The sequence below is a fragment of the Lycium barbarum genome, chromosome 6, assembly GCF_019175385.1.
Source record: "Lycium barbarum isolate Lr01 chromosome 6, ASM1917538v2, whole genome shotgun sequence".
Taxonomy (NCBI): domain Eukaryota; kingdom Viridiplantae; phylum Streptophyta; class Magnoliopsida; order Solanales; family Solanaceae; genus Lycium; species Lycium barbarum.
The window spans coordinates 102,062,625-102,089,358 of NC_083342.1; the positions used below are offsets into that span (position 1 = coordinate 102,062,625).

General features: G+C 33.3%; 4 protein-coding genes and 1 non-coding gene across 6 annotated transcripts; 4 read left to right on the top strand and 1 right to left on the bottom strand.

Annotated features, from left to right (window-relative positions):
- Positions 1–459: 459 nt before the first annotated feature.
- On the bottom strand, positions 460–927 carry LOC132644276 (pyruvate decarboxylase 1-like). The gene has a single exon (XM_060360864.1). The coding sequence runs from the start codon at positions 925–927 to the stop codon at positions 460–462; it is 468 nt and encodes a 155-aa protein (XP_060216847.1).
- Positions 928–11,160: 10,233 nt separating this feature from the next.
- Positions 11,161–12,486, top strand: LOC132599888 (non-specific lipid-transfer protein-like). The gene is made up of 2 exons (XM_060313056.1): positions 11,161–11,667; positions 12,113–12,486. Exons 1-2 carry the CDS (start codon positions 11,312–11,314, stop codon positions 12,156–12,158), a joined length of 402 nt encoding a protein of 133 aa, XP_060169039.1. The 5' UTR covers positions 11,161–11,311; the 3' UTR covers positions 12,159–12,486.
- A 1,071-nt stretch (positions 12,487–13,557) lies between these two features.
- On the top strand, positions 13,558–22,704 carry LOC132645088 (F-box/kelch-repeat protein At3g06240-like). 2 transcript variants are annotated; one of them, XM_060361863.1, is made up of 2 exons: positions 13,558–14,820; positions 22,339–22,704. In XM_060361863.1, the coding sequence occupies exon 1, from the start codon at positions 13,669–13,671 to the stop codon at positions 14,782–14,784; it is 1,116 nt and encodes a 371-aa protein (XP_060217846.1). In that variant the 5' UTR covers positions 13,558–13,668; the 3' UTR covers positions 14,785–14,820; positions 22,339–22,704. The 2 variants fall into 2 exon arrangements, with proteins under 2 accessions (XP_060217846.1, XP_060217847.1); XM_060361864.1 differs by lacking the exon at positions 22,339–22,704 and adding an exon at positions 15,682–16,619.
- LOC132601038 (small nucleolar RNA snoR74) lies at positions 16,701–16,828 on the top strand. The gene has a single exon (XR_009567485.1). It is a non-coding gene; the product is annotated as a small nucleolar RNA snoR74 (small nucleolar RNA).
- Positions 22,705–25,004: 2,300 nt separating the features above from the next.
- Positions 25,005–26,493, top strand: LOC132599889 (non-specific lipid-transfer protein 1-like). The gene is made up of 2 exons (XM_060313057.1): positions 25,005–25,493; positions 25,950–26,493. Exons 1-2 carry the CDS (start codon positions 25,141–25,143, stop codon positions 25,993–25,995), a joined length of 399 nt encoding a protein of 132 aa, XP_060169040.1. The 5' UTR covers positions 25,005–25,140; the 3' UTR covers positions 25,996–26,493.
- The last annotated feature ends 241 nt before the right edge of the window (positions 26,494–26,734 follow it).

The window sequence follows — 26,734 nt, forward strand, 5'->3', positions numbered from 1 at the left end:
CAAATTTCTTCTCACTTGTGTTAAGGGTGTACAAAATTAAATATATATACTCATAATAGCTAACATTTAACCTATGTACACAGTGTAATTTTCGGAGAAGGGTGTGCACCTGACCACCCTTTACCTAAGGTGACTCCGCTCATGACTGGGCTTTCAGCTATTGGAGCTAATATGAAATTACACCTAATGATGTTAGAAATAAGTTGTCTTGAATTTTTGATACCCGCATGTCTACTGGGCAAACGTTGAAGGGCAAAGAGTCAAATTTACCCTCCAAGTATGGTTTATAGTTTAAATTTGCCCTCCGTCAAAGTTTGGGATCAAATTTGCCCTCCCTGTTAGGATACTTGATAAATTTGCTCTTATATGGATGAAAGTGTAACTTAGACTCCACAATACAAAAAAAATAGCCAAGTCTGATCCACGTAGGCTCCACATAAGCTCTCAACCCCAATTATTTTAACCCGTAATAGTTTGAAAACACCTATGTTCCTGACTAAAATCAGGCAAGCCAATAGTATGATGCAAAATTATATTAGTCCCATAATCATTGGTATTAGGACCACCAACAAGACAAATAACAGGCAAATTCTCACTGTATGCACCAGTAATAGCATTAAGCACACTTAATCCCCCTACAGGAAATGTCACCACACACGCTCCAACCCCTTTCGCACGTGTGTACCCATTAGCTACATACCCAGCATTCAGCTCGTTACAACAACCAATCAAATTCAGCTCCCGCTCAGCTATTAAATGATCCAATAAAGTCAAGTTGAAGTCACCAGGAACTGAAAACATGTCGTTTACCCCTATTTGTACTAGACGCCGAGCCAAATGCCAACCCAGTGTTCCAACTCCGCATGGTGAGCTTGCTGGAACTGAAGCTGAATGAGCTGTGGATCCAATTACATTGTTACCCTCCATTTCTGAATCTTTTTCAAGAAAATTGATTTGAGATTATGGGTTTTGAAGATGATAAGCAGTTTATAAATAGTTGCTTGTTAATTGTTATAGTCCGGGTGATGCTTTTGAAGACAGTGGGCAACTTGTACACTATACAGTGTACACTGCAAGAAAAGAATAGTATACTATTTTTTTTATTTTATTTTTGGAGAATGATTGATGGATTATTCAAATGATTCACTTTTCGGGGTTGGGAGCCTACGTGAATCTAACGTGACTAATTTTTTTGTATTGTGAAGTCTAAGTCACACTTCAATTCATATAAGGGCAAATATATCAAATATCCTAACGGAGGAGTAAATTTGATCCTAAACTTTAACGGAGAGCAAATTTAAACTATAAACTATACTTAGAGGGTAAATTTGACCCTTTAACTAACCTTCAAGGTTAAAAGTCAAAACTTATAAATTTAATATTTTGCTCACGAGACACGCTGGGCAAGAAGATCAAGACTACCTACCTCTAATATCATTCTTGTAAATCACCCTTTTGGACTATGTACGATTTGGCTCCTCCTATTACAAAAATAAGATCCCAAAAATTAAAGGGTGAAAATCATTTCCTCCTTCAATTTTGTTTTAAAAATTATTTTGCCTTCTCCAAATTTTTAGAAAAATAAAAAGTGTCTCCTCGGAGGAAAAAACCAAATGCCACTTTCTTTCCCCTTCCCAGACATTGTGAAACGTCTCCTAATTACGGCTCCTTCCATTCTCTTCTCATTCAGAGATAAATATTCTTTCATAAGGTTCATAACACCTTTCACAAGTCTTCCTTTTCTATGATTTATAACACGAAATTCATTAACGAAAAGTACAACTATTGCCATTCAAATTCACAAAGGTAAGTAATCAATTTACTTTTGTTTAATTTTCCGTTATGGGTTTTGTCAAATTTTCTCTTTCGAATGACCTCTTTACAGAACTACATAGAGACTCTAGTCTCTATGATGGAGTCATCGGAAAAAAATGTTAAAAACCCTCCTTAAAATTACTCATATGAAAGTAAATTAATGAGTGGAGTTCTTATTATTTATGATGTAACTTGTTAGGAATGTTCTAAAAAATTATTATTTATTATAAACGCTTTTCAAAAACCATTTGCTTGCAATGCCATGCAGATAATTATGATCACTAGATCCTTTATACTCTTATTAAAGTACACTTAAGACTCAACCAATCTTGAAAGTGGGTGAACAACTGGCATACCTTGAATCTAATTTGCAATCCTTTCGTAACTCTAATCTATGGCTCTGCTACCGTGAGGCTTGGCCGAGCCTCCCTACCGATGTATCGATCCCGCACATTTAGACCAGTCCTAGTGGACAAGACAAAACTTCCCTTAGAGAAAGCCACGATGACTTGTGTTATACAATGACAGAAAAACTATATGAAGTTATCATCTCTAGCAATCAATCTATATGTTTCGGTAATAAGACAGGTCATCAAGAGAGACTAATGGAGGACAATAGAGATGGAAATGAATTTACTTCTTGCGATTAGCCGACTAGAAGTTTATTTTCTTCCATCTTGAATATGGGATTGTTGTTCCACTTTACTCTAAAGATTAATCATTTAAGTATGACGAGAGTGAAATAGATTTTTATACGTTAAGTGTTCTATTTCTTTGAGATATTGGAATAGTATTATTTTTTTCCTACATTGTATTGTGTTTTTCATTGCTCATAGAAGTTTATTTCATCTATTATTCGTGTGAGATTTTTTTTTTTCATTTAGAATAATTGTGCAATTGTACAGGATTTAACCAAATCTCGCAAGGTTCTTTTTATTTTTGATATATGCTTTAAGTTCATCTGAAATTTTTGCAAATACTAAGTTTAAGAGGGGGCGTATTATTGCTGTGGTATAAAGCTTCTCAATTAAGTTGAAGAAATTGAGGTTAAGATTTGCTACTTGGTGGATATTCGACATATTTTTAGCAGTTTTTGATAGTGAATTTTCTGTTTTAAGGATTTTAGTGAAATTAGTTTTATTTTTTATTTTTTAAAGTCAATAGTATTAAATGGTTTTCAATTTGAATGTTCTATTTAGTTGTTAATAAGATGCGTGAGTTAAATTTGAAATTGGTAATATTATGAGGCGTGGAGCTAACATGGGCAAATATTAAGTTTGAGTATAACACGTGAGATTGTATCTCTGAGTCCGGAGCCTAAAGGGTATAAAAATACACGGTATAAATCAAAAGGAGATGGCCAAAAATTTATATACCAAAACGGGTATAACGTGGACTGATCCACGTTATACCCCAGTTTTTTTTTTCATCTGTCAGAGATTCACTGAAAAATTAAAAAAAAAATGTATAACGTGGACTGATCCACGTTATACAATATATTTTGTATAACGTGGATCAGTCCACGTTTTACAAAAAAAAAATTGTAAAACGTGGACTGATCCACGTTATACAAAATATATTGTATAACGTGGATCAGTCCACGTTATACATTATATATTTGTAAAGTGTCAGCTTGATCACAATGCAACGTCAACTATTAACAAGTAAATCATTAGGTTACGAGTTCTTTGCATTTTGCACTTTAATTAATGTGTGCCATAATATATTATATTTTTTTTTTTTTAACTTTTATTCGCATCCTTTCCTATAATTCTTAGAATTCTGGTATTAACGTGGTTGTTCTCTTGATTTAAGAACATTCTAGGACCTGCATTTCAATAGAAAGAACTCCATCACCATAGCAGAAATTTAAATTATCTTTCTGCGGTATAAGCCCATGTGATGAGAGTATTTAAGTTGGCTTAAAATCGACCAAACATTTGACATGAGATTGTTCTTCTTTTCTCATTTTGCTGGTTCTTGAAATAACACAGTAATTAATTATGACGTCATTAATACGAGAGAATAAACTTGTGTATATTTTTTTCATTTCAGCTTCGATTTCATCAGATACAATGTGCAATATGCATAACTTTGGATGTTGACGTTGACGTTGTGCAATAATATATTATGGCACACATTAATTAAAGTGCAAAATGCAAAGAACTCGTAACCTAATGATTTACTTGTTAATAGTTGACGTTGCATTGTGATCAAGCTGACACTTTTAAATCCACGTTATACAAAATATATTGTATAACGTGGATCAGTCCACGTTATACATTTTAATTTAAAAAAAAAAAAAAATCGGTGAATCTCTGACAGATGAAAAAAAAAATTGGGGGTATAACGTGGATCAGTCCACGTTATACCCGTTTTAGTATATAAATTTTTAGTCATCCCCTTTTGGTTTATACCGTGTATTTTTATACCCTTTAGGCTCCGGACTCTTTACAAATAGAACATTAAGGTCATAACAAAATTATATTATATGTTTACTACTTTCTTTCTTGACTGCGCAAAGCGCGAACAACTTGACTAGTTTTAATTATAATAGTGATCAGGCAGATACTTGCTTGAAAGAAGTGTATATTAAATCCTTCAAGCAGCTAACTTGGTAAAATATGTGCTTTGCACTTAGGTTGAAGCTTCTGAAGAATTTGAAAAATATATTTATCTGTTATAAAACTATATGATTGGAAATAAACAAGAGAAGCAAACTAATAACTTTGTAGAAAGGAGGGAGAGATTGTATTTCACTTTTTGTTGATATCTCTTACAAATTGAGAACTTAACCATCTATTTATAGAGATGGTAAATCTCTTGATGAAGTCATCAATGACAACACCAAGAGTTAAAATTAAACTTGTGTTGCTTCATTTCTTCATTTCATACATGCCACCAAATGTACATGTACTTTGCTTCATTTTCTTCATTTCATACATGCCACCAAATGTACATGTACCTATTCTTTTTAGGACATGTGGAAAATCTAGACTCTATGGACATTCATATATATATTTTATAACACTCCCCCTTGGATGTCCATTGATAGATAATATGCCTCGTTAAAACCTTACTAGAAAAAAACCAGTGGGAAAAATTTTAGTGAAGGAAAAAGAGTACATATTTCTAATAATATACATTTTGGTTGCCTCATTAAAAACCTTACAAGAAAAACCCAGTGGGACAAAACCTTGTATGAAAAAAAGAGTACAACATGTATTAACTCCCCCTGATGAGAACTTCAGGCCAAATATTTGAGTCTTCGCATTCCAATCTTGTGCACCATCTTCTCGAAAGTTGCGGTTGGTAGAGAATTGGTGAACAAATCAGCCATATTATCACTTGAACGAATCTGTTGCACGTTGATATCACTATTTTTTTTGGAGCTCGTGTGTGAAGAACAGCTTTGGTGAAATGTGCTTTGTCCTATCTTATTTTATGAATCCTCCTTTCAATTGGGCAATGCATGCTTCATTATCTTCATATAAGATTATGGGTATTTTATCACATTTCAAACCACACATTTCTCGAATGAGATGTATCATTGACCTCAGCCACACAACTTCACGGCTCGCTTCATGAATAGCTATTATCTCAGTATAAATTGATGAGGTATCCACAATAGACTGCTTTGTAGATCGCCAAGATATGGCAGCGCCCCCACAAATAAATACATAGCCTGTTTGAGATTTAGCTTTGTGTGGGTCAGATAAATATCCTGCATCGGCATAACCAACAAGATCGGGACTGCAATTGCTAGAATAAAATAAGCCCAAATCGATAGTCCCCTTTAGATACCTCAATATGTGTTTAATTCTGTTCCAGTGTCTCCTTGTAGGAGCACAACTATGTCTCGCTAACACATTAACTGAAAATGTTATGTTAGGCCTTATGATATTAGCAAGATACATTAGTGCACTAATTGCACTAAGATATGGTACTTCTGGACCAAGAATCTCCTCATTCTTTTCTTGAGGTCCGAACGGATCTTTATTCGCATCAAGTGATCGAACAACCATCGGAGTACTTAATGGATGTGCTTCATCCATATAAAATCGTTTCAACACTTTCTCTGTATAGGCAGATTGATGGACAAAAATGTCATTTGTCAAATGTTCAATTTGCAAACCAAGGCATAATTTTGTCTTTCCAAGATCTTTCATCTCAAATTCCTTCTTTAAATAATCAATTGCCTTTTTGAGCTCTGCGGGAGTTCCAATAAGGTTTATGGCGTCAACATATACAGCAAGTACAACAAACTCCGATATTGCTTTCTTTATAAAAACACATGGGCAAATTGCATCATTTGTATAGCCTTCCTTTAACAAATATTCACTAAGGCGGTTATACCACATGCGCCCGGATTTCTTCAAACCATTAATAGATGACGTGCCTCGTTAAAACCTTATTAGGAAAAAACCCCGTGGGAAAAAGTCCTAATGAAGGAAAAAGAGTACACATATCTAGTAATACGCTTTGAGAGCTGCCTCATTAAAAACCTTGCCAGGAAAACCCAAATGGGACAAAACCTTGGTCAAGGGAAAAAGAGTACAATGCGTATTTGCTCCCCCTGATTAAAGCATCACATAATTCTTGACGATGATGTAACAAATCTTGTATACCAACTTATCATATCTTGAGATTGACAGAGCTTTTATCAGATCTGTCAAATGACCATTTGACGAACTGGTTGATGATCTGCACCTTCCTTTCTCAGATAGAGTTGCATCATCACCGTATAATATTGTTGCAATCAGGACAAGTACATCATGACTTGCTTCATAATCTGTTGTTGTCTTTCTATGATTTGACTGTCATGACAATAATCCTTCATGGAAATAGATAACACATCTGGATTGAATTCTTATGTCGATCAGATGAATGCCCTGTATGTCCAAAACACTTGACAGTATTGGTTAGGACAAATATATTCATGTCAGGGCTTTCATTTGCAATATGCAGTTGATCTATTTAAATAACTCCATGTTGGAGTAAATTATATCATGCCTGTAGTTATAGCAAGATATATAAATGCATCAACTGCACAAATATATGGTACTTCAGGACCATTTCAATTTTCTCATTTCAACAGATATAATCAAGTGCTTTTGGAAACTCTTCAAGAGCTCCAATAATATTCAAGTCATCAACTTGCATAATAATATGCAAGGTTTTGATTATCATATAGAGACAAGGGTAAACATGATCTTATTGGTACCCTTCGTCAATAAATATTCATTAAGGCGATTTCAGTACATCAGCCTTGATTCATTTAATCCATTTAAGGATTTATAAACAAGTTTCCCAAGAATTTGTATATGCTTCAGGCATTTTGAATCCTTCAGAAATTTTCATATAAATTTTGTCAAGTAATTCATATAGGATGTGAAAACATCTATTTCTATTTAAATGATATGACATCTTCTGGTGTCTGGACAGCAGGTCAAATAAGCTTTATGCTTACCAAGATGCGTCATTTCACTTGATAATAATTTCTAAGTCAGCATGCTTTAATAGACGTAGAATTTAGATCCTCACAATCTTTTACAATATTGCGCTATATTGTATCAAAATATTGTCGACAAGATATCATGTTGTATCGGTTCGCAATTCGACATAACTTATTGAGATCTCATCACTTCATTATTTTCAGGTACCTGAACCTCGCATAAGGTTTCATGAGGTGTTATGTCGTCGGCTCTTCAAGAGCACTTTGCCTCCTTATTATGATCATTTGCTCCTCCTTTTTTTTCAAGGATTATTATATTTGGAACCGATTGGTCTACCATGCTCCATGCATGTTGTAGACTCTGTCCTTCAGGGACATTAGGAGCATTTTGCAGATGAAATATGAAATAGTTGGGTCAGCAAATGCTTCCAGCATTTGACTTGAATTATCTGAGGATCATACTGATGATAATTCACAACATATTTCTTAGCTGCTTATTCTCTCCCCCTTATTTTAGTGACATATGTTCCCATTTTCTTTGGGAAAATCCATCTGTGTGCATCATGGTATATCCATTAATCATGTACCACACATCAAATGCTAAAAGATGGAAATATCTAGTTCCTGACCCTGAACCAAATATTAGGGGGGAATTTAACAAAATTTATTGATCTGAAGCATACAAGTGCTGTTGTATGCAATATATCATATCTCAGACTAACATCTGAAACTCTGTTCTCATAAGCAATGGTTTAGCTGTATTATGGAGGCATCTAATGCCAAACCAACTTAGATATAAACCAGCATTATCAAGATGATTGTCTTGATTACATATTCTGAAAATTGTGCTTCCAACTCAATCATTTTGAGCAAGCAACTTCGTAAATGTCAAACTGCCAGTTGACAATAAACATACATGTGACCGTCTCATAGATGCATCTATTTAAGACATCACATTATAGGTGAAGGGGCCCACATTCACCTTTTATATTTTTCAAAATTTTGGAGATTCAGTCCCAACATTAGTTGGTGTAATCAACTTATCATGAGAACAAGCAACACAAACAAATTCTTAAAGAATCTTCTAGTTCTTCAATATGTTTTTAATACTCAATTAGCACATCAGATTTAAATCAGGACGATCAAAATGGTCTTGTCAACTGATAAAATTATCTGTACCCGTAAACTTCAAGTTTACTATGACGAGTGCTATTTCTTTTAATAAACTTCTGGTTTAGTATTGCATGAAATTGTATATCAATAAACTTCTGGTTTATCGTGGTATGTGATCTCATCATGCTCGGGTAACATTGCACTTGTGTATTTCTTACCCATAGTAACTTGAAGATATTTAATAGTCCGATCATTTGTAGTCTCAATATGATAACCATTTTTATTGTTAGTAAACTTCAAGTCTACTACAGTGTTCCGATCGTACCAATTACGATCTACGATGAATGGTATTATCATATATAACATCTTCAAGAGACTTCAATTTATTTATCATAATCAGATATTATTTGGACATTGCTAGTGTCATGATACTTGTAAATAAATAATTATCTCTTCTGGAGATGGATCATGATATTTTCACAATCAAATGCACGTTTATATTTATAGGCTTTACTACATATTATCACATTCACTTCAGGGAATGGATCTATATTTATAGCTTATATCAAAAGTTCTCATTCTTAAAAAATGGAACACAATCATCTGAACGTGCAGGCCTTAAGCATATCAAATTGTGATAGCTTAAAATTTCTTTTAAGATATTGCTACTTCAGGAGCAAATCCAGATATGCATATAATGTAGAGATTTTTCTCTAACATATTTTCAATATAAATCACAATATGGAGGCCTATATATGAATCATCACTTCCAGTGATCATGATCCATAAATATAAATAAATTTAGTGATACTTTAGACTTGTGAAGTATGAATGTCACTTCTGGGATCATTCTAAAAACAAGTACCAAATTAATCACGATATACGCATATATAAACATAGCATGTAATATTAGAAGTGAATTAAAAATATTAAACCAACAATAATAAGCAAAAAGGCTCAAATCACTTTACCTGTGATGAAAACTGTTTTTATTATAAGATGCAAGTATAACTTACTAGATACCCAAACCTCATGAAGAATTGCAAACAATACTTGATTACATACACCGTCGTGAACCGTTTCCCGGATGATTTATAATTGCAACCCCTTAAATAACAAAAACTTCTGCATAAGTATATTATTTTAGATGGATAGGACAATACCTTGATTTTCAGTAAGGCATGGATGACACAAAGACGGTAGTACCGATATGAGCTGAACTCAAATAAAAGATTAGAGACTCGTGCTGATAACGTGTTATAAAACTATATGATTGGAAATAAACAAGAGAAGCAAACTAATAACTTTGTAGAAAGGAGGGAGAGATTGTATTTCACTTCTTGTTGATATCTCTTACAAATTGAGAACTTAACCATCTATTTATAGAGATGGTAAATCTCTTGATGAAGTCATCAATGACAACACCAAGAGTTAAAATCAAACTTGTGTTGCTTCATTTCTTCATTTCATACATGCCACCAAATGTACATGTACCTTGCTTCATTTTCTTCATTTCATACATGCCACCAAATGTACATGTACCTATTCTTTTTAGGACATGTGAAAAATCTAGACTCGATGGACATTCATATATATATATATTATAACATTATCTTTTTTTTTTCAAAACCAATAGGTGGACCCCATATCATTCCCATTCCTCCTCCGTCAATTTTTTTCACCATTCCTCGGCCGACACTACCTTAAATGCTAAAGCCACCAGTTTTATGTCAATACACAAATATTTATAATTTATGTTTAATCATAAGTTTAAAAAATATTTCTTTTTTTTTCTTAAATTCAATATTGAATTAAATAATATTACATCAATTGAGACGAACGGATCAATAAAACTATAATTCGAAAGAGGGCTTTCTTTTTCATTAACAAGGATAGATAACTACATTATGGAATAAAGCAAATAAAAGAGAGATATGGCCCAAAATATCTTTGTCGAAAGCCATATTATACAATTACTCAAAACATAGTATACATAAAATGCATGTTAACTCAATTTCAAAATACAATTTATAAATATCAAGAAGTATAGAGATTTTTTTTAAAAAAAATTCCAACCTTTTCTATTTCAAATGATTCAATTTAGAAGTCTTCGTTAGTAAGTCGGAGAGTATTAAAATTCTTGAGTGTTAAGGGTGGTCAACCGAACATTCTTCAATGACAATTTATATATATTGTATATATAAAGCATTGTGCTAAATATAAAAATGAAAAACTACTTCACACACACATATAACACTTTTAGCGAAATTCGACACTGTTAAATTATTAGAATAAATAATATGAAGTCAAAAGTTAAAATGTTCGTAAGAAGAACAGCTTTCACTCATAAGAGGGAAAATTACTTTTTCTCTCTTTTGACGGAAATTCTTTTTGTGTAGGAGACGGTTTTTAATAAACAAACACCATATGATGGTGTTATCATTTCAACACATTTTTCCACTAAACAGTTTTCAGTCTTACCAAATTCATTCTAATTTGTAGCAGGTTCGCACATTAACACGTAAGTTAATTAATCGTCCACGGAAACAAGATTTTATAATTAGTTAGTGGCCTCAAAGTCAAAGTCTTTTTGTGCGGAGAATGAATTACGCAGGGCCCTCCCCAATGTATGTGTGCCTCCTTACATGTCGAAAGGAAATTAAAGATGTGTCATCCTTTCCTTGTTGGAAATTTAGTGGATAATGATCCAAGTTCAAACTGACCTCACATACAACATTATAAATATGATCAAGTTTGGCTAACTCTACTACAAGAAACAAAGAAAAAAAAAATTCTTTTCTTCCCCTTTTCCATCATATACAGAAAATCAAAAAACATATTTATTTTTCAATATCTTCATTGTCTATCTTCACCTATCTGAAAATTATAAAGCACACTACTTGTACCTCGATCAATCGAAACTTTACAATGAGGCCATCATCATTTTCCCTTGTTGTTATTCTAATTATTTCCTTCTTACTTTCGTGGCCATCTTCATTGAATGCTGCGGTCAACTGCAACGCTATAGCCAAATCATTTAAACCTTGCATGGATTGGGTAACGACGGGCCACAAGAAAGCCGCGGTGCCTCCAAAGGCTTGTTGCAATGAAATGCATAAACTTAATAACATGGGGATAGATTATGACGCAGAAATAGCTATTTGTGAATGTGTCAAGTCTGAAATGCAAGATCCGAGCATCGATAAAAAAGTAGCTGACAAACTTACTTGGCGTTGTGGAGTCCTCTTGTCCTTCCCTACCGTCCCAAAAGTCAATTGTTCTGAGTAAGTTTAATTAATTTGATGCTTGCACCCTTTGAATTTTGTTGCAATTATATACTTATAATTGTAACAAAATGCTGCAAATTAAATCATTTTTTCTATCTTTCTTAATTAACTGTGGTGATCAGCCACCACTAGGCTAATTTATGAACCGACTACTTGCAATCTATTAAGCTTAGATAGACATACAGAAATCACCTAGCGCTTTAATTATTTGTCTTTGTTGATATCACAAATGTAATGATTCTTTAACACACAATTTGGTTAAGTACTGGATGTTTCTTGTGAATGTGGAGTGTATTGTTATAACTATTTGGTATAAAAGGTATTATCACAAGCTAGCTAGTTATGTTCAGCTTTAAGTAATTAGCTCATATATTGACTAAAACATAAAGTTATTTACTAGTACACATTTAGATGATTGACCATATCGTAATTTTTGTAACAGGATAAACGCTACAAATACCAGGGGTATGAATCAAGATACAAATTGAGCCTTGGAGTGATCTGATCTCGAGGACTTGAATCCGAAAAATGGATTTTTTTCAATCTTCTAAACCTCTTCTTTTTGAAAAAATAACATGTAATATTATTACAAATAGAGTTTAGTATACCCTTTGATTTGTCTAGGACATATAATTCCAAGGCAATCATTCTCAAAATAGAAATTAAATGAGGAGGATCCTAACATACTGTATTGAGCTTCCAAAAACATGAAATATTTGGCTAGGACAACTATGTATTCCTTCGTTGGAACTATGTATTTCTTGTAAAATATCCAATAACCTTTGTGTGTTTGGCTATTTGAAATTTTTATTTTTATTACAGTTGTACTGCCTCTAAAGATTATACCATGTAGTATCCTCTGTTGGCATCAGTGTTTTTTCTTCTTTTGGAGAAAATAGGAGGGTAACTTTTGCCAACTTATAATCCTTTGCAACCCTTTAATGAAAATTATAAAAATATTTAAAACCATTTAAAAAAATTAATATATTGCATAGATATAATTATAAAAATTGTATATACAACTTGTCAGGTTGGTTCGATTTTATTTTTTATTTTTTGGGTTTGTTTTTTACAAAATCAAACCAAACCAAGCCTAGAAATATATTGATTTATCTAATCGATTTGGTTTAGACTTTGGTTTGGATCGTTATTTACCAAATCATGAACACTCCCTTTGAGAATGCCCCCGGACCAATTGACCGGTCCCGGATAGATAGGGGGTGAAAAAATGCCTCCAGTCCATGAATATGCATTCTCCCCTGCTTGTGAGAGCTTGGAGTTTATAGCACAGATGCATGCGCTATACCCATTTGAGATGCTTTGTTTTTCCACACATTGTAGTATGGTACTTTTGGTGAAAACATTCAACACCACACACGCAGAAGATGACGGGTGGCATCCCCAAAAGAGTCTGGTCTTTAAGTTTTTGTCCCCGCTGAACAAAATCAATAAAAATGACCTTTAACTTGAAAAAAAAAGACTAGTTGAGAACTTTTGTTATCCATGAGGCATAAGTTCTAACTTTTACCTATAAGACAAAACTTGTGGTCAATTAAGCAGTTCACTATTTTGAAATATCCTGAACTCCTGTCTTATATGCATGAATTTGAAGTTATGCCTTATGGGAACAAAAACTTCCACATATTATCCATCGGACATAATTTTTAGCTCTAGCCTATAGGCTATGAGACATTACTTATATGGCCAATTAAGCAGGTTCATTAAACTAACTTACATCTACAACTTATGCCCGATAGGCGATAAAAGCTTTGCCTAACCAATTTTCTAAAGGAGAGGCTATTTTTTAAAAAGTTAATTAAGCAGGGCTAAAATATCAAGACATCCCTTCTGAAGGCTAGTCGTACATTTGAGTCCATCTACTAATTGTGCGAAAATTGGCCAAACGTGTACCTCTCTTTCTCCAATTTTCTTTGAAGTCAGTTGTGGATCGAAAATACCCTCCTAAAACAAAACCACCCTAGGAGTTTCCCTCCAACAATGGCGATGAGCAAAGCTAAAACCCTACCTGAAGAAATCATAATTGACATACTCTACCTCCTCCCTGTAAAGTCCATTGGACTGTGGAGGTGTGTTTCAAAGCAGTGGAACAATTTTCTCTCAGACCCACAATTCATCAAATCACACTTCAACCTTCATGCCCATAAACAAGAAGAGAAACTCATTCTTGTCAATTGGTTTCGCCAACTTCACACTATCATTTTTGACCACTATGAAATCTATAATGAAATCGATGGTATTTCAAGAAAGCTTAATTTTGACCAGCTTTCAGATAACTGGGTTACTGTAGCTGGTTCTTGTAATGGTTTAGTCTTGGTTCTTGATAGGGAAAATATTATATTTTTAATCAACCCCACAACCTTAAAGTACCATAAAGTTCCAGTCTTTGATTTGTCTCTTCCTCTTCGAGGTAGTAATAACAGACGTAGCTGTAACATGTATGGCTTAGGTTATGATGTTGTTAGTGATGATTATAAGGTGGTTAATCTTTCTTATTACGATACGGAAAATTATGAATATTGGGCTGACAGTTTTGTGGATATGTACTCTGTGAGGAAGGGTGTTTGGAAGAGACTTGAGACTCCTTATGATCATTCACTTACTGATCTTGCTTCTGGGGTTTTGATTAATGGGGCTTTGCATTGGTTGGCTTGTAGAAAAACTGAATATTCAACTCTAATTGCTGCTTTTGATTTAACTGATGAGAAATTCTTGGAGCTACCAGGACCTCTTGATCTTAGTAATAATTGCTTTATGTGTAATCTTGCGGCTATTAGAGGGTGTCTTTCTATATGCACTAGTATATCCCGAGACAATGACACAATTTCATTTTGGATGATGAAAGAGTATGGGGTTAAGGAGTCTTGGACCAAATTTAAGATTACAGAACCGAATGTAGATAGGTCTCTTAGTACACTATTGTGCTCCATTACTGATGATGATGTTTTATTCGATATTGATGAAGAATTGGTTGTCTACGATATGAAAGAGAATCAGCGTATGGATCTCATGGTTGATGTAAAGCATATGGGTGAAGTTCAAACTTTTATCGATAGTCTTATCTCTCCTTCCTTTGTACAGGAAACTGAGGGTTAATGTATTGCTTGATGTACAAGATGATGCTGTATACAGGTATTACGGGAATATGTTCCTCTGTATTATCCACCTTTATCGTCTTTGTCCTTTAGATTATTCAAAAGCAGGTGTATTTTCTTTTATCCAGGAAATATATGCTCCAATTTCGGTAAGTAACTATTGTAACAGTACTATCAAGGATGCACCTTTAGCCGATTAAGTTGCCTTTCTAAGGAGTATTGCTGTTTTTCTTATTTTTCTCAAGCTGCTATCATGTTACAAAATATAGTCTATGAACCTGTAGCCTAAAGTGTAAACCAAATTCAGACTGTTCTGGTGCTTGCACAGGAATTAATCTGCTTCCTCTTAGATCAAGTTGCTCCTTGTTCATCTTTCGCTGCATGAGGCCTCCAGAAATAAGGCGTTCTTTTGCATTAGACTTCTTCATGTCTTGGTTCACTGTCATTCTAACGTTATAAAGAATTGAGAATTCGTAGTTTTGTTAATTCTTTGAATTGAAATGGCATCGATAGATACTCAGTTTCTTACAACGAAAACAATGTAAAAAACTAGAGTCAACTTTTGCATGTGGGAACTTTGTTAACTAGAGTCAACTTTTAGATGTGGGAACTTTGTTGAGTGTAGTATGTCCTAATTTTCCACAAGGGACGTGATGGATAGAATACTTGGATGTGAGAATTTTTTATCATAATGTTGTGTACATACAGCATTTTTGTCTTTTGTTCATTGCTTTTGACATTATATTGTACTTCATATCATGTTAGATATTAGGACATATTTGTCTACAGAAGAATTGAGTCAAGTCATTGCTTCTTGGTACTGTCATTAATTAAATTACTCTTACCTTATCGAAAAAGAAAAAAAGAATTGAGTCAATCCATTCATCTGTTTACCCAGGTATAAGTCCTTCAGAATCTTGCCAGTACATACTAGAATGGGTTCAGTTATGTTGAGACAAATGCTGAATTCACAGACACGTCGCAAAAGATTGAAATGAACAAAAAATACCGCAATATTTGAGGTCAGATAATGCAATATATATTACAACTCATGAGCTGAAAGGAAGTACCTGAATTAGAAACTTCAGAGACTGACATGAACTGGAACTAAAGACATCAAAAACAGAGGTGAAGCTGGCACTTGCTTAATACAATATCAAGTTCTTTTCACTTGTCTTTGGAAAGGATGCCCTCATTATCGCCCTAGCAACTGGCATTAATCCTATAATAGCAATCTGTAGGTGATATGTTCTAACCAAGATTTGCCACTTCTGTTGCTATTTTTTTTTTTTTTTTTTTTGATAACTATGGTGCTTGGTCCAGCTAGTGCACCTCGAGCTACCTTCCACCAATACAGCTAGTGCCCTAGTGTTTTTTGCCTCCGCTGGGTATTTAACCTGATACCTCATGGTTCTCAACCCACTTCATTCACCACTAGACCACATCCTTGGATGCCCACTTTTCTTTGCCATTTAATCCGTCCCTAACAGCAATCTTGGAATTCCTTCCTATGGAGAACTGATATTACAGATTGCTTCCCCATATTAAGTCACTTTTCTATTTCATCAAAGTAAGGCCAGGTGAACTTTGGTACTGGCCTACAGGGTAATCTATCGTCCTGATAGAGTTTTGTCATGGTAGTTCTTCCTTCTTGCAGAAAATATACAGTGTTAATTTGTATTATGTGAAAAGGATTAATTCAGCACTATAGAATGCAGGTGTTTTAAGAAAGGAACTTATGGATGTGCATAACGCTTTTAAGCAAATTTTCTACTTGTTGATTGTCCTCTTTTTTCGTATGGATTTGCTTAGGAAAAGATAGAGCCATAGATGGAGTAAGAGAGAATCAGAGAGAAATTAAAGGCTATACTAGAATTCAACTGCCTTTGCCGGTAAAACTTTCACCAAATTATAGTTGAAGAAGACATAATCTGCACAATAGATTTCTAACTTAATTGCAACTTCAGGGACAAAAAATTGCGTTGTTATTGGTGAACCACTTGACTTGCTTATGATGGAATTGTTCAGTAAACAATGATACATTTTATTTTGCTACTAATTATTCTACCTTAAAAAAATGATTTCCAACTTAAGATCAATCTTCACATGCCAGTTAAAGGAGATCACGTGACTTCTTAACCCAACTCCAAGGGATGGTTTGGTACGATGGATAAGCAAAAATAGTGATGGGATAAAAATTTAGTAGCACCTTATCTTTTGTTTGGTTACTAATCGTGGGATAAGTTATCCCAGGGTTAAAAATAGTATTGGATAACTTATACTCATCAGAGGGTGGAATAGTAATCCTGAGATAACTTATCCCAGGATGAAATAGTAAAATTGACTAAAATAGTCCTGAGGTTCTCAAAACCCTTTTTCTACTACATAAGGTGGAGAACCTCAAAACCCTTTTTCTACTACATAAGGTGGAGGATATTTTTGTAAACAAACAACTTTTCCTTAAAAGCTATGCAATGCATGTTACTTTTAATACAACAAACCAAACAATCAATAAGAAATAATATCAGGATAACTAATCCCAACATAAATAATCTCAGTATCACTTATCCCAACATAATTAATCCCATCATAATTTGTGTTCAAACCAAATGACCCCTAACTCCACCTATCAAAGCCTACTCAAAGCATAACTATTATCCTCCTCCTATTAGTTATAACAGTAAAGAAAACTTTAAGTTAGATGAATTTCATTATAGTGAAGCAAGACAAACATTATTGTTGTATATAACAATCCTTGCATCCAGAAGGAATTCACCAACATCCACGGGTTCTTGTGTATGAACTGGCCATATTGGCCTTTTCTTGCTCTTTCGTTTCGTATCAGTAAACAAGCTGATGCTGCTGTCTCTAGCTCGTGCTTCCAAGTCCATTCCCTGCCATTCTCCCTAAGACCAATACCAACTGTTACTCTTTATTTGTACATTTCAGAGCCTCCGTTGCTTTCACATTAAAATTAGGGAGTATGAAAAGGGACTTGAACCATTCTTCATGCTGGGGGAGCAAAATGTAATAGTACAACCCAATCCAGGAAAGGCATTGAAACTCAATTTTAAAACTCACGTTCTGCAGAAATGAAAAGTAAAAGGAATTAGGGGTTTTGACTGATTAGTGATGTAAATCTGAAGAGGGAAAAAGAAAGGGGAAAAAAAGAACCTACAATAGAATTTCGCCGTTTAAAAATGGATGAAAAGAGAAGGCATGTCACGTGAGAAGTAATGATCTTCCCAAAAAATGGATTAAAAAGCACCCTTGGGTGTGGCCTAATGGTCAATGAAGTGGGTTGAGAATCATGAGGTCTCAGATTCAAATTCTAGAAGAGATAAAACTTATTGGCGATTTCTTCCTATTTGTTCTAGCTTAGGTGGATAGAGTTACCTTGTATCTGTTATTGATGGGAGGTGGCAGGTGTCCCTTGTATCTGCTTATTTTGATAAGTGTTTCAAAAAAGTACTTTTGATAAGAAGCAGTTTGTGTTTGACTAATTCATTTGAAAGTTCTTTTGATAAACAGATTGTGTTTGACTAATCTTTTTTAAATAGTACTTTTGTGCCAAATTACAAAAAAGTAGAAGTATCAATGAACGTTTATTGTTAAGATTATTTCATAGAGAGAAATTAGTTTAAATATCTAAGAATTTTTTTTAAAAAAAAATTGTACTTTTATTTAATGAAAATGAAAAGGTACATAATAAAATTTTCAAAAAACAATATAATACATAGATTAATGAAAGAAATATATCAAATATTGGTACAATATTAACATGATGATTTAAATACACTAAAAACATCAAGAAATAATAAATTATATGAAGTGCATGCTTAAAGAATCAAAATGAAATGAAATGAGTTTCTATACGTAGTAAACAAACTGGTTGTTTTGTAATTAAAATTTAATGAATAATGAGGGATATACTTGGTAAATATGTATTTATGGTAAGGGTATTTTTGTCTTGGGAGAAATAATTTTCTGCTTCTGCTTTTCTCAATGAGCAGAAATTTTTACCTTCTTCCCAACCGCAAAAAAATTCTTTTGCTGCTCCTCAAAAGTACTTTTTCTTTGTTGGCCAAACACTTCAAATCTAAGAAAAAGGTGCTTTTGGAGAAAAAAAAAATTGTTTCTAGCCTAAAATAAGTTTGGCCAAACAGGCTCTTAGTCGAGGTGGCCCGGACTCCATGGTTATAAAAAAAAAAATGATGAAAAAATTAAGGCATAATACATAAACGGGCCCTCCAACTTGGCTCGAGCTAACAAGTATGACCTCCAACTTTAGTAGTGCACAAGTAGGCACCTCAACTTGCCTAAAGTTGAACACCCATACACACGCGTCCTACATTGCAATTCGCGTGAGATACACCCGAAAACATGCGAGTTAAGGCTCAAATCTGCTGTCCCCTGACGGTAAAAAGCTGGGAATTGACTAATATACCCTTAATGAAGCCCTCCTATATTTATCCCCAATTCTCAATCAAATTTCCACATTATTCTCTTGTTCTTAATGCTCCAACATCCATTTCTTCACCTTCTTCAAGATTTTCTGCCCATTTGTAACTGGAAATGGCATCTCGTTTCTTTTGTCCTGAAAGCTTCAACACTGATCTTGAACAATTTCCCACCAAATCGAAGAGATTAATGGAGTGATTTTTGGGTTTCAATCGATCAATTTTGGGCTTGGGGCTTAGGTTTTTCCATCCTTAAGTGTTTTTTAACAAAATGAATGGGTTGAAAGAGTTTTACACCTTAAATTTTACCGAATTTCCATTTTTTATGTCTAATAATCTACGTGTAAATTAGTTGGCAGCCTCTGATTGCGTCACTAATCCACGTAGGAGCGATGGCACTTCACAGAGTCCGGCGCCAAAATGGCACCTTTTTGGACGTTGAAGACAAAAATGGTATGTCTTCTTTTTTTTATACCAAAAGGGACATTTCGTTGGTTATCCAACGAAATGTTAACCCCATTTAACATTTTCCGTCAAATGTTAAAAAAAAAAAAATGCATTTCGTTACATAGTTGGCGAAATGCAATATTTATTTTTTGTACATTTGACACCAAAATGTTAGCTGGTGTCAAATGTTAAAAAAAAAAAAAATTGCATTTCGTTACATACCTGGCGTGTTATTTTTTTAATCCTTTATTTTGAATATAAATCTAATTCAATTAGATAAAAACATAGTTAAAAGATATAGGAGAAAGAGTAGTTGTAAATTGGTGAAAGAGTAGTTGTAAATTGGTGAAACTTTAGACAGTCATAACTTTGCGCTCGGATATCCGATTTATGCAAAAAAAAAATTGATTTTGCATATTTTTTCGAGATCTAGCCGTGCAAACTGCCATGAGGCAGTTTGGCCGGGCCGATTTTCTAGAAAACCTCTTTTTTCCCTTCCAATTTTAATTTCCCCCTAAATTGGCGGGAAATTTTCAGTTTTCTTTACTTATAATATGATGATGCGCAATAGACTTCAACATAAAAATTTCGGAGTAATGTAGCTGTGAATGTCAATTTCACTTATGTGGTTTCAATTTTTGAAAATAAAGCTGACTAATTTTCTCGACATATAAAGTTCTATAATAACCTTACAAAAATATAACACTTAAACCTAAAGTTTCCAAAACTACTGCAGTAAAATACTGCTTTATACAAAAAATAATCTGTAACGTGTGTTTTTTTTCTAAGTTTCCTAAAATAAAATTATGAAAATATAAATTTTTGATGCAATTTTATTCTACTATACCCAATTTTTTTTTTTTTTTTTAGAAACCTAGCGAAATACAAAAAAAAAAAAAAAACATTGTATTGCATTTCGTTACATAAATGGCGAAATGCAATAACACAGTAAAAAAAAAAATTGCATTTCGCCATGTATGTAACGAAATGCAATGCAATTTTTTTTTTTTTTTTTTTTTTTTGTATTTCGCTAGGTTTTCTAACTAAAAAAAAAATAAAAAATTGCATTGCATTTCGTTACATACATGGCGAAATGCAATTTTTTTTTTTACTGTGTTATTGCATTTCGCCATGGATGTAACGAAATGCAATGCAATTTCTTTTTTTTTAGTTAGAAAACCTAGCGAAATACAAAAAAAAAAAAAAAAATCCATTGCATTTCGTTACATACATGGCGAAATGCAATTTTTTTTATTTTTTTTTTGTATTTCTCTAGGTTTCTAAAAAAAAAAAATTGGGTATAGTAGAATAAAATTGCATCAAAAATTTATATTTTCATAATTTTATTTTAGGAAACTTAGAAAAAAACACACGTTACAGATTATTTTTTGTATAAAACAGTATTTTACTGCAGTAGTTTTGAAAACTTTAGGTTTAAGTGTTATATTTTTGTAAGGTTATTATAGAACTTTATATGTCGAGAAAATTAGTCAGCTTTATTTTCAAAAATTGAAACCACATAAGTGAAATTGACATTCACAGCTACATTACTCCGAAATTTTTATGTTGAAGTCTATTGCGCATCATCATATTATAAGTAAAGAAAACTGAAAATTTCCCACCAATTTAGGGGGAAATTAAAATTGGAAGGGAAAAAAAAGGTTTTCTAGAAAATCGGCCCGGCCAAACCGCCTTACGGCAGTTTGCACGGCTAGATCTCGAAAAAATATGCAAAATCAATTTTTTTTTTTTGCATAAATCGGATATCCGAGCGCAAAGTTATGACTGTCTAAAGTTTCACCAATTTACAACTACTCTTTCACCAATTTACAACTACTCTTTCTCCTATATCTTTTAACTATGTTTTTATCTAATTGAATTAGATTTATATTCAAAATAAAGGATTAAAAAAATAACACGCCAGGTATGTAACGAAATGCAATTTTTTTTTTTTTTTTAACATTTGACACCAGCTAACATTTTGGTGTCAAATGTACAAAAAAATAAATAAATTGCGTTTCGCCAGGTATGTGGCGAAATGCAATTTTCTTTTTAAAAACATTTGACACCAGCTAACATTTTGGTGTCAAATGTTAAAAAAAAAATATTGCATTTCGCCAACTATGTAACGAAATGCATTTTTTTTTTTTAACATTTGACGGAAAATGTTAAATGGGGTTAACATTTCGTTGGATAACCAACGAAATGCCCCTTTTGGTATAAAAAAAAGAAGACATACCATTTTTGTCTTCAACGTCCAAAAAGGTGCCATTTTGGCGCCGGACTCACACTTCACACATGTGACCTGCCGGAAATTTGTGTATGCGTGTCCAACTTTAGGCAAGTTGAGTTGCCTACTTGTGCACTATCAAAGTTGGAGATAATACTTGCCAGCTCGAGCCAAGTTGGAGGGCTTGTTTATGTATTTGTTTAATTTTTGGAAAAATTAAAGACATTTTCCATTCAGTGAAATATTATAAGGATGTAATTAGAGTTGGTAGTGAAACTATAAGGATGATTTGTTAAAAAGCTCCAATGCAACATAAAGCCAAATTGATACTGTACTATTTGATGTTTGCACATGAATTTATCTGCTTCCATGGACATGTTCTGGTGCTTCTATTGAACGGAATGTTGTGTTTGTGCAGAGGTCTGAATCACTATGTATTTGATATATCCAAGGGTGTTACTCTTTCATTATGATGTTATGAAGTGTTACGATTTCAAAGCTGCAGAAAGATCATCATGATAGGAGGAGGAGAGTTTTCGAGGAAGGCACTTGCATTTGCCCTTTGTATCTGGTGAAGTACACAAAAGCAGTAGTGCAGCAATGTCTGGAGAAAAGTTCCCTTTTTAGCAGACCCTCATAGTTGAGATTTAGTTTGTTGACACTGTTTATATCAGTTGACTTTCCGAACATTAGATAAGTAGATGATCTGAAAGCAGCAGCATTGTCCTTTGTATCGCAGTACCAAAATTTCTAAGTTTGATATGTTTTAGTTTATCAGAAATAACTGTCTAATTCTCTTCTCTCTGTTACTGGCTGGAAAATATTACAAACTACGTATTACCTGGTGTGATGATGTCACTAGAACAGGGTTGATCAACTAAAGATGGCACAATTGTACGAGTTAAAAATTAACCTGCAATAGGCTACCTTGAATCTTGGATAGTACTTGATGCCAATGGCTAGGATTTTAGTACATTAAATGATGGAATCATGGCACAAGATTAATATTTTATCTGTATTGACAGGAAAAGAAAAAATTATTGATCTTCATGGCAGATAACTGAGGCTGGTTCTATCTTCACTATCCCCTCCCACATTAATCTTTCTACTGATCTTTGTTTCATTTATACAGTGACGTTGTTTGATCTTTACCAATACGAAAGATTTAGTTATGATATATAGAAAATAAATTCAAAATAAATCTTAAGCGTTAAAATATAAAAGGACACGTGGCAGCCATTTAAGGTTGTATCGATGGTTACTTGTTACTAATGGAGCAGAGCCTCAGCCTATAAATATTATTACCACAAAGAGAAATACTTATTAATGCAGAATGTGAATCAAACTTCAGCAAGCCCGGATCTCCATTACATAATTTTTTAATTTTCATTTTTCTTCTGAATTTTGTTCCTTTGCTCTTATTTTTTACCTTAACAATTTGCAGAAAATTAAACCCATGTAATTTTCACTAGTCACTCTCTCAAATGTAACGTGCATCTCCTTAAACTCATTTACTAACTACAATTAAACCAATTTAATTTATATAAATCATTCTCATTACGTACTGTACTCCATAAACAACATTCTTATATGCCCAACAAATCAGCGTTGAAGAAATTTTTCTTCAAACTCATGCAATTTGGCATCAATTGCATTAAGTTTTTACCACTCATTCCTCCTCCTCCAATTTTTTCCACTATTCTCCGCCCAAGTTTTATGTCAACAACCAACTGAATGATCAATACACAAATATTTATAATTTATTTTTAATCATAAGTTTAAAAGATATTTCTTTTTTTCTTAAATTCAGTATTGAATTAAACAATATTACATCAATTGAGACGAAGGAAGCAGGAAAATTATGATTCGAATGAGAGCTTTCTTTTTCATTAACAAGGATAGATAACTAGATGATGGAATAAAGCAAAGAAAGAGCTTTTTTTCCGCGGATTGCCCTTTATTTGGGGTGGTCTTTAATTTTTGCCCTTCAAATTGGTGGTCTTAAAATTTTACCCCTCGCCTAACACCCCAAGGTTGTGGGTTCGAACCCCAACTCAGTAAAAAAAAATAAAAAAAATCGCAAGGCAGAATTTAGGCCGCACTGGCAGAATTTCTGCCGATGCAAATTCTGCCTGAAGGCAGCCTTTGCGGCCCAAATACTACCTAAATGGCAGAATTTAAAGACCACCATTTTGAGGGGTAAAAATTAAAGACCACCCCAGCGAAGGGCAATCCTGCAAATTGCCCAAGAAAGAGAGATACGACCCAAAATATCTTCGTTCAAAGCCATATTATACAATTCCTCAAACACATATACTATACATAAATGTATGTTAACTCAATTTCAAAATACAATTTATAAATATCAAGTACTATAGAGAGAGAAAATTACATTTTGCAGCTTTTTCTATTTCAAAGTGATTCGATTTAGAAGTCTTTATTAGTAAATCAGAGGGTATTGAAATTCTTGAGTGTTAAGGTGGTCAATTGAACATCTTTCGGTGAACATTGTACTAAATATAAAGATAAAATTACTTTACATACATATATTTTAAATATTGGACACCTTAAGCAAAATTTCTAACTCTGATATTGTTAAATTATTATAGTAAGTAATATGAAGTCAAAAGTTAAGATGATTGTAAAAGAAAAGGACTTTCATTCATACTCTTTTGATGGAAAATGTTTTCGTGTAGGAGACCGTTTTTGATAAATCAAATACCATATGGTGATGTTATCATTTGCACACATTTTCTCCACTAAACATTTTTCAGTCATATCAAATTCATTCTAATTTGTAGCAGGTTAGCACATTAACACGTAACTTAATTGAATCCTATATATACGGAAACAACATTTTAGTTGGTGACTTCAAAGTCAGCATCATTTTGCGCGGAGAATGAATTACGCAGGGCCCTCCCCAATATATGTGTGCCTCCTTATATGTCGAAATGAAATTAAAGATGTATCATCCTTTCCTTGCTGGAAATTTAGTGGATAATGATCCAAGTTCAAACTGACCTAACATACAACATTATAAATATGATCAAGTTGGGCTCACTCTACAACAAGAAACAAAAAAAATATTTTTCTTCCCCTTTTCCATCATATAAAGAAAATAAAAAAAAACATTTATTTTCCAATATCGTCATTGCTTATCTTCACCTATCTGAAAATTATAAAGCAGATTACCTAAACCTCGATCTATAGAAACTTCACAATGAGGCCATCATCATTTTCTCTTGTTATTCTAATTATTTCTTTCTTGCTTTCGCAACCATCTTCATCGGATGCTGCAGTTAACTGCAACAATATAGCCAAATCATTTAAACCTTGTATAGATTGGGTGGCTACGGGCCACAAAAAAGTTGCGGTGCCTCCAAAGGCTTGTTGCAATGAAATGCATAAACTTAATAACATGGGAATAGATTATGATGCAGAAATAGCTATTTGTGAATGTGTCAAGTCTGAAATGCAAGATCCGAACATCGATGAAAAAATAGCTGACAAACTTACTTGGCGTTGTGGAGTCCTCTTGCCCTTCCCTACCGTCCCAAAAGTCAATTGTTCTGAGTAAGTTTAATTAATTTGATTGATGCACTCTTTTAGCTTAACTTCACAATTATATACTTAAAATAGTAACAAAATTGTGCAAATTAAATGAGTTTTTTCAATCTTTTAAATTAACTGTGGTGGGTGGCCACAACTAGACTTAGTTCACGGCGCAACTACTTACTATATATCGATTAAGCTTAGATAGATAGAAAGAAATCACGTAGCACTTTAATTATTTGTCTTTGTTGAGATTACAAATGCATGTAACGGTACTTTAACACACAATTTGGGGAAGTACTGGATGTTTCTTGTGAATAATGAATGTATATATTGTTATGACTATTCGGTCGAAACAGTATTATTACAATCTAGCTATATTCAGTTTTAAGCAATTAGCTCATAAATTGACTAAGACATAATGTTATTTACTAGTACACATTTTGGTGATTGATCATATCATATTTTCTGTGACAGGATAAACGCTACAAATACCAGGGGTCTTAATCAAGATACAAATTAATGAGCCTTAGAAGTGATATGATCTTGAGGACTTGAATCAGAAGTGTGGAATGTTTTCAATCTATTGAACTTTTTCTTTTTGAAAAAATTACATGTAATATTATTACAAATAGCGTTTACTTGATTTGTCTAGACAATATAATTCCTAAGCAATCATTCTCAAAATAGAAGTTAAATGAGGATCATAACATGCAATATTTGGCTAGGACGGCTATGTATTCCTTCATTGAAACTATGTATTTCTTGTAAAATATCCAATAACTTTTGTGTGTTTGCTTATTTGAAACTTTTATTTTCAGAATTGTTGTACTGCCTCTAAAGATTATACTATGTTGTATCCTCGTTTGTTATCTGTTTTTTTTTTTTTTCCTTTTTTGAAGAAAATAGGAGGGTAACCTTTGCCAACTTATAATCCTTTGCCACCCTTTTATTATGCTGGCTGTAATTTTCTTATATTATGAAAAAAATGTCTTGAGATTCATAAGCTTTAATTAGGTGGATACTGGTGGAGTATATATATTAGCAAGGGTGTCGTATTGTAATTTTTTAACATTTATAATAATTGATAAAAAGAATTGTTACAATAACATCAAAATAAGAGAGGTATGCGTAATATTGTAAACTACAAGAGAGGTGAGTGTTACAGAGCGAAACCTGAGGGGAGGTCTCTGAAATTGTCCCTATTTTTTTTACATAATTTGATTTTGATTCATATCTTTCTGGATAACCTATATATACAT

Excerpts from the sequence above, each read along its gene's own strand:
- LOC132644276 (XM_060360864.1), bottom strand. The coding sequence starts at position 927 with ATGGAGGGTAACAATGTAATTGGATCCACAGCTCATTCAGCTTCAGTT.
- LOC132599888 (XM_060313056.1), top strand. The coding sequence starts at position 11,312 with ATGAGGCCATCATCATTTTCCCTTGTTGTTATTCTAATTATTTCCTTC. Across the intron at positions 11,668-12,112 it reads CCAAAAGTCAATTGTTCTGA|GATAAACGCTACAAATACCA; the intron begins GTAAGTTTAATT and ends TTTTTGTAACAG.
- LOC132645088 (XM_060361863.1), top strand. The coding sequence starts at position 13,669 with ATGGCGATGAGCAAAGCTAAAACCCTACCTGAAGAAATCATAATTGAC.
- LOC132599889 (XM_060313057.1), top strand. The coding sequence starts at position 25,141 with ATGAGGCCATCATCATTTTCTCTTGTTATTCTAATTATTTCTTTCTTG. Across the intron at positions 25,494-25,949 it reads CCAAAAGTCAATTGTTCTGA|GATAAACGCTACAAATACCA; the intron begins GTAAGTTTAATT and ends TTTCTGTGACAG.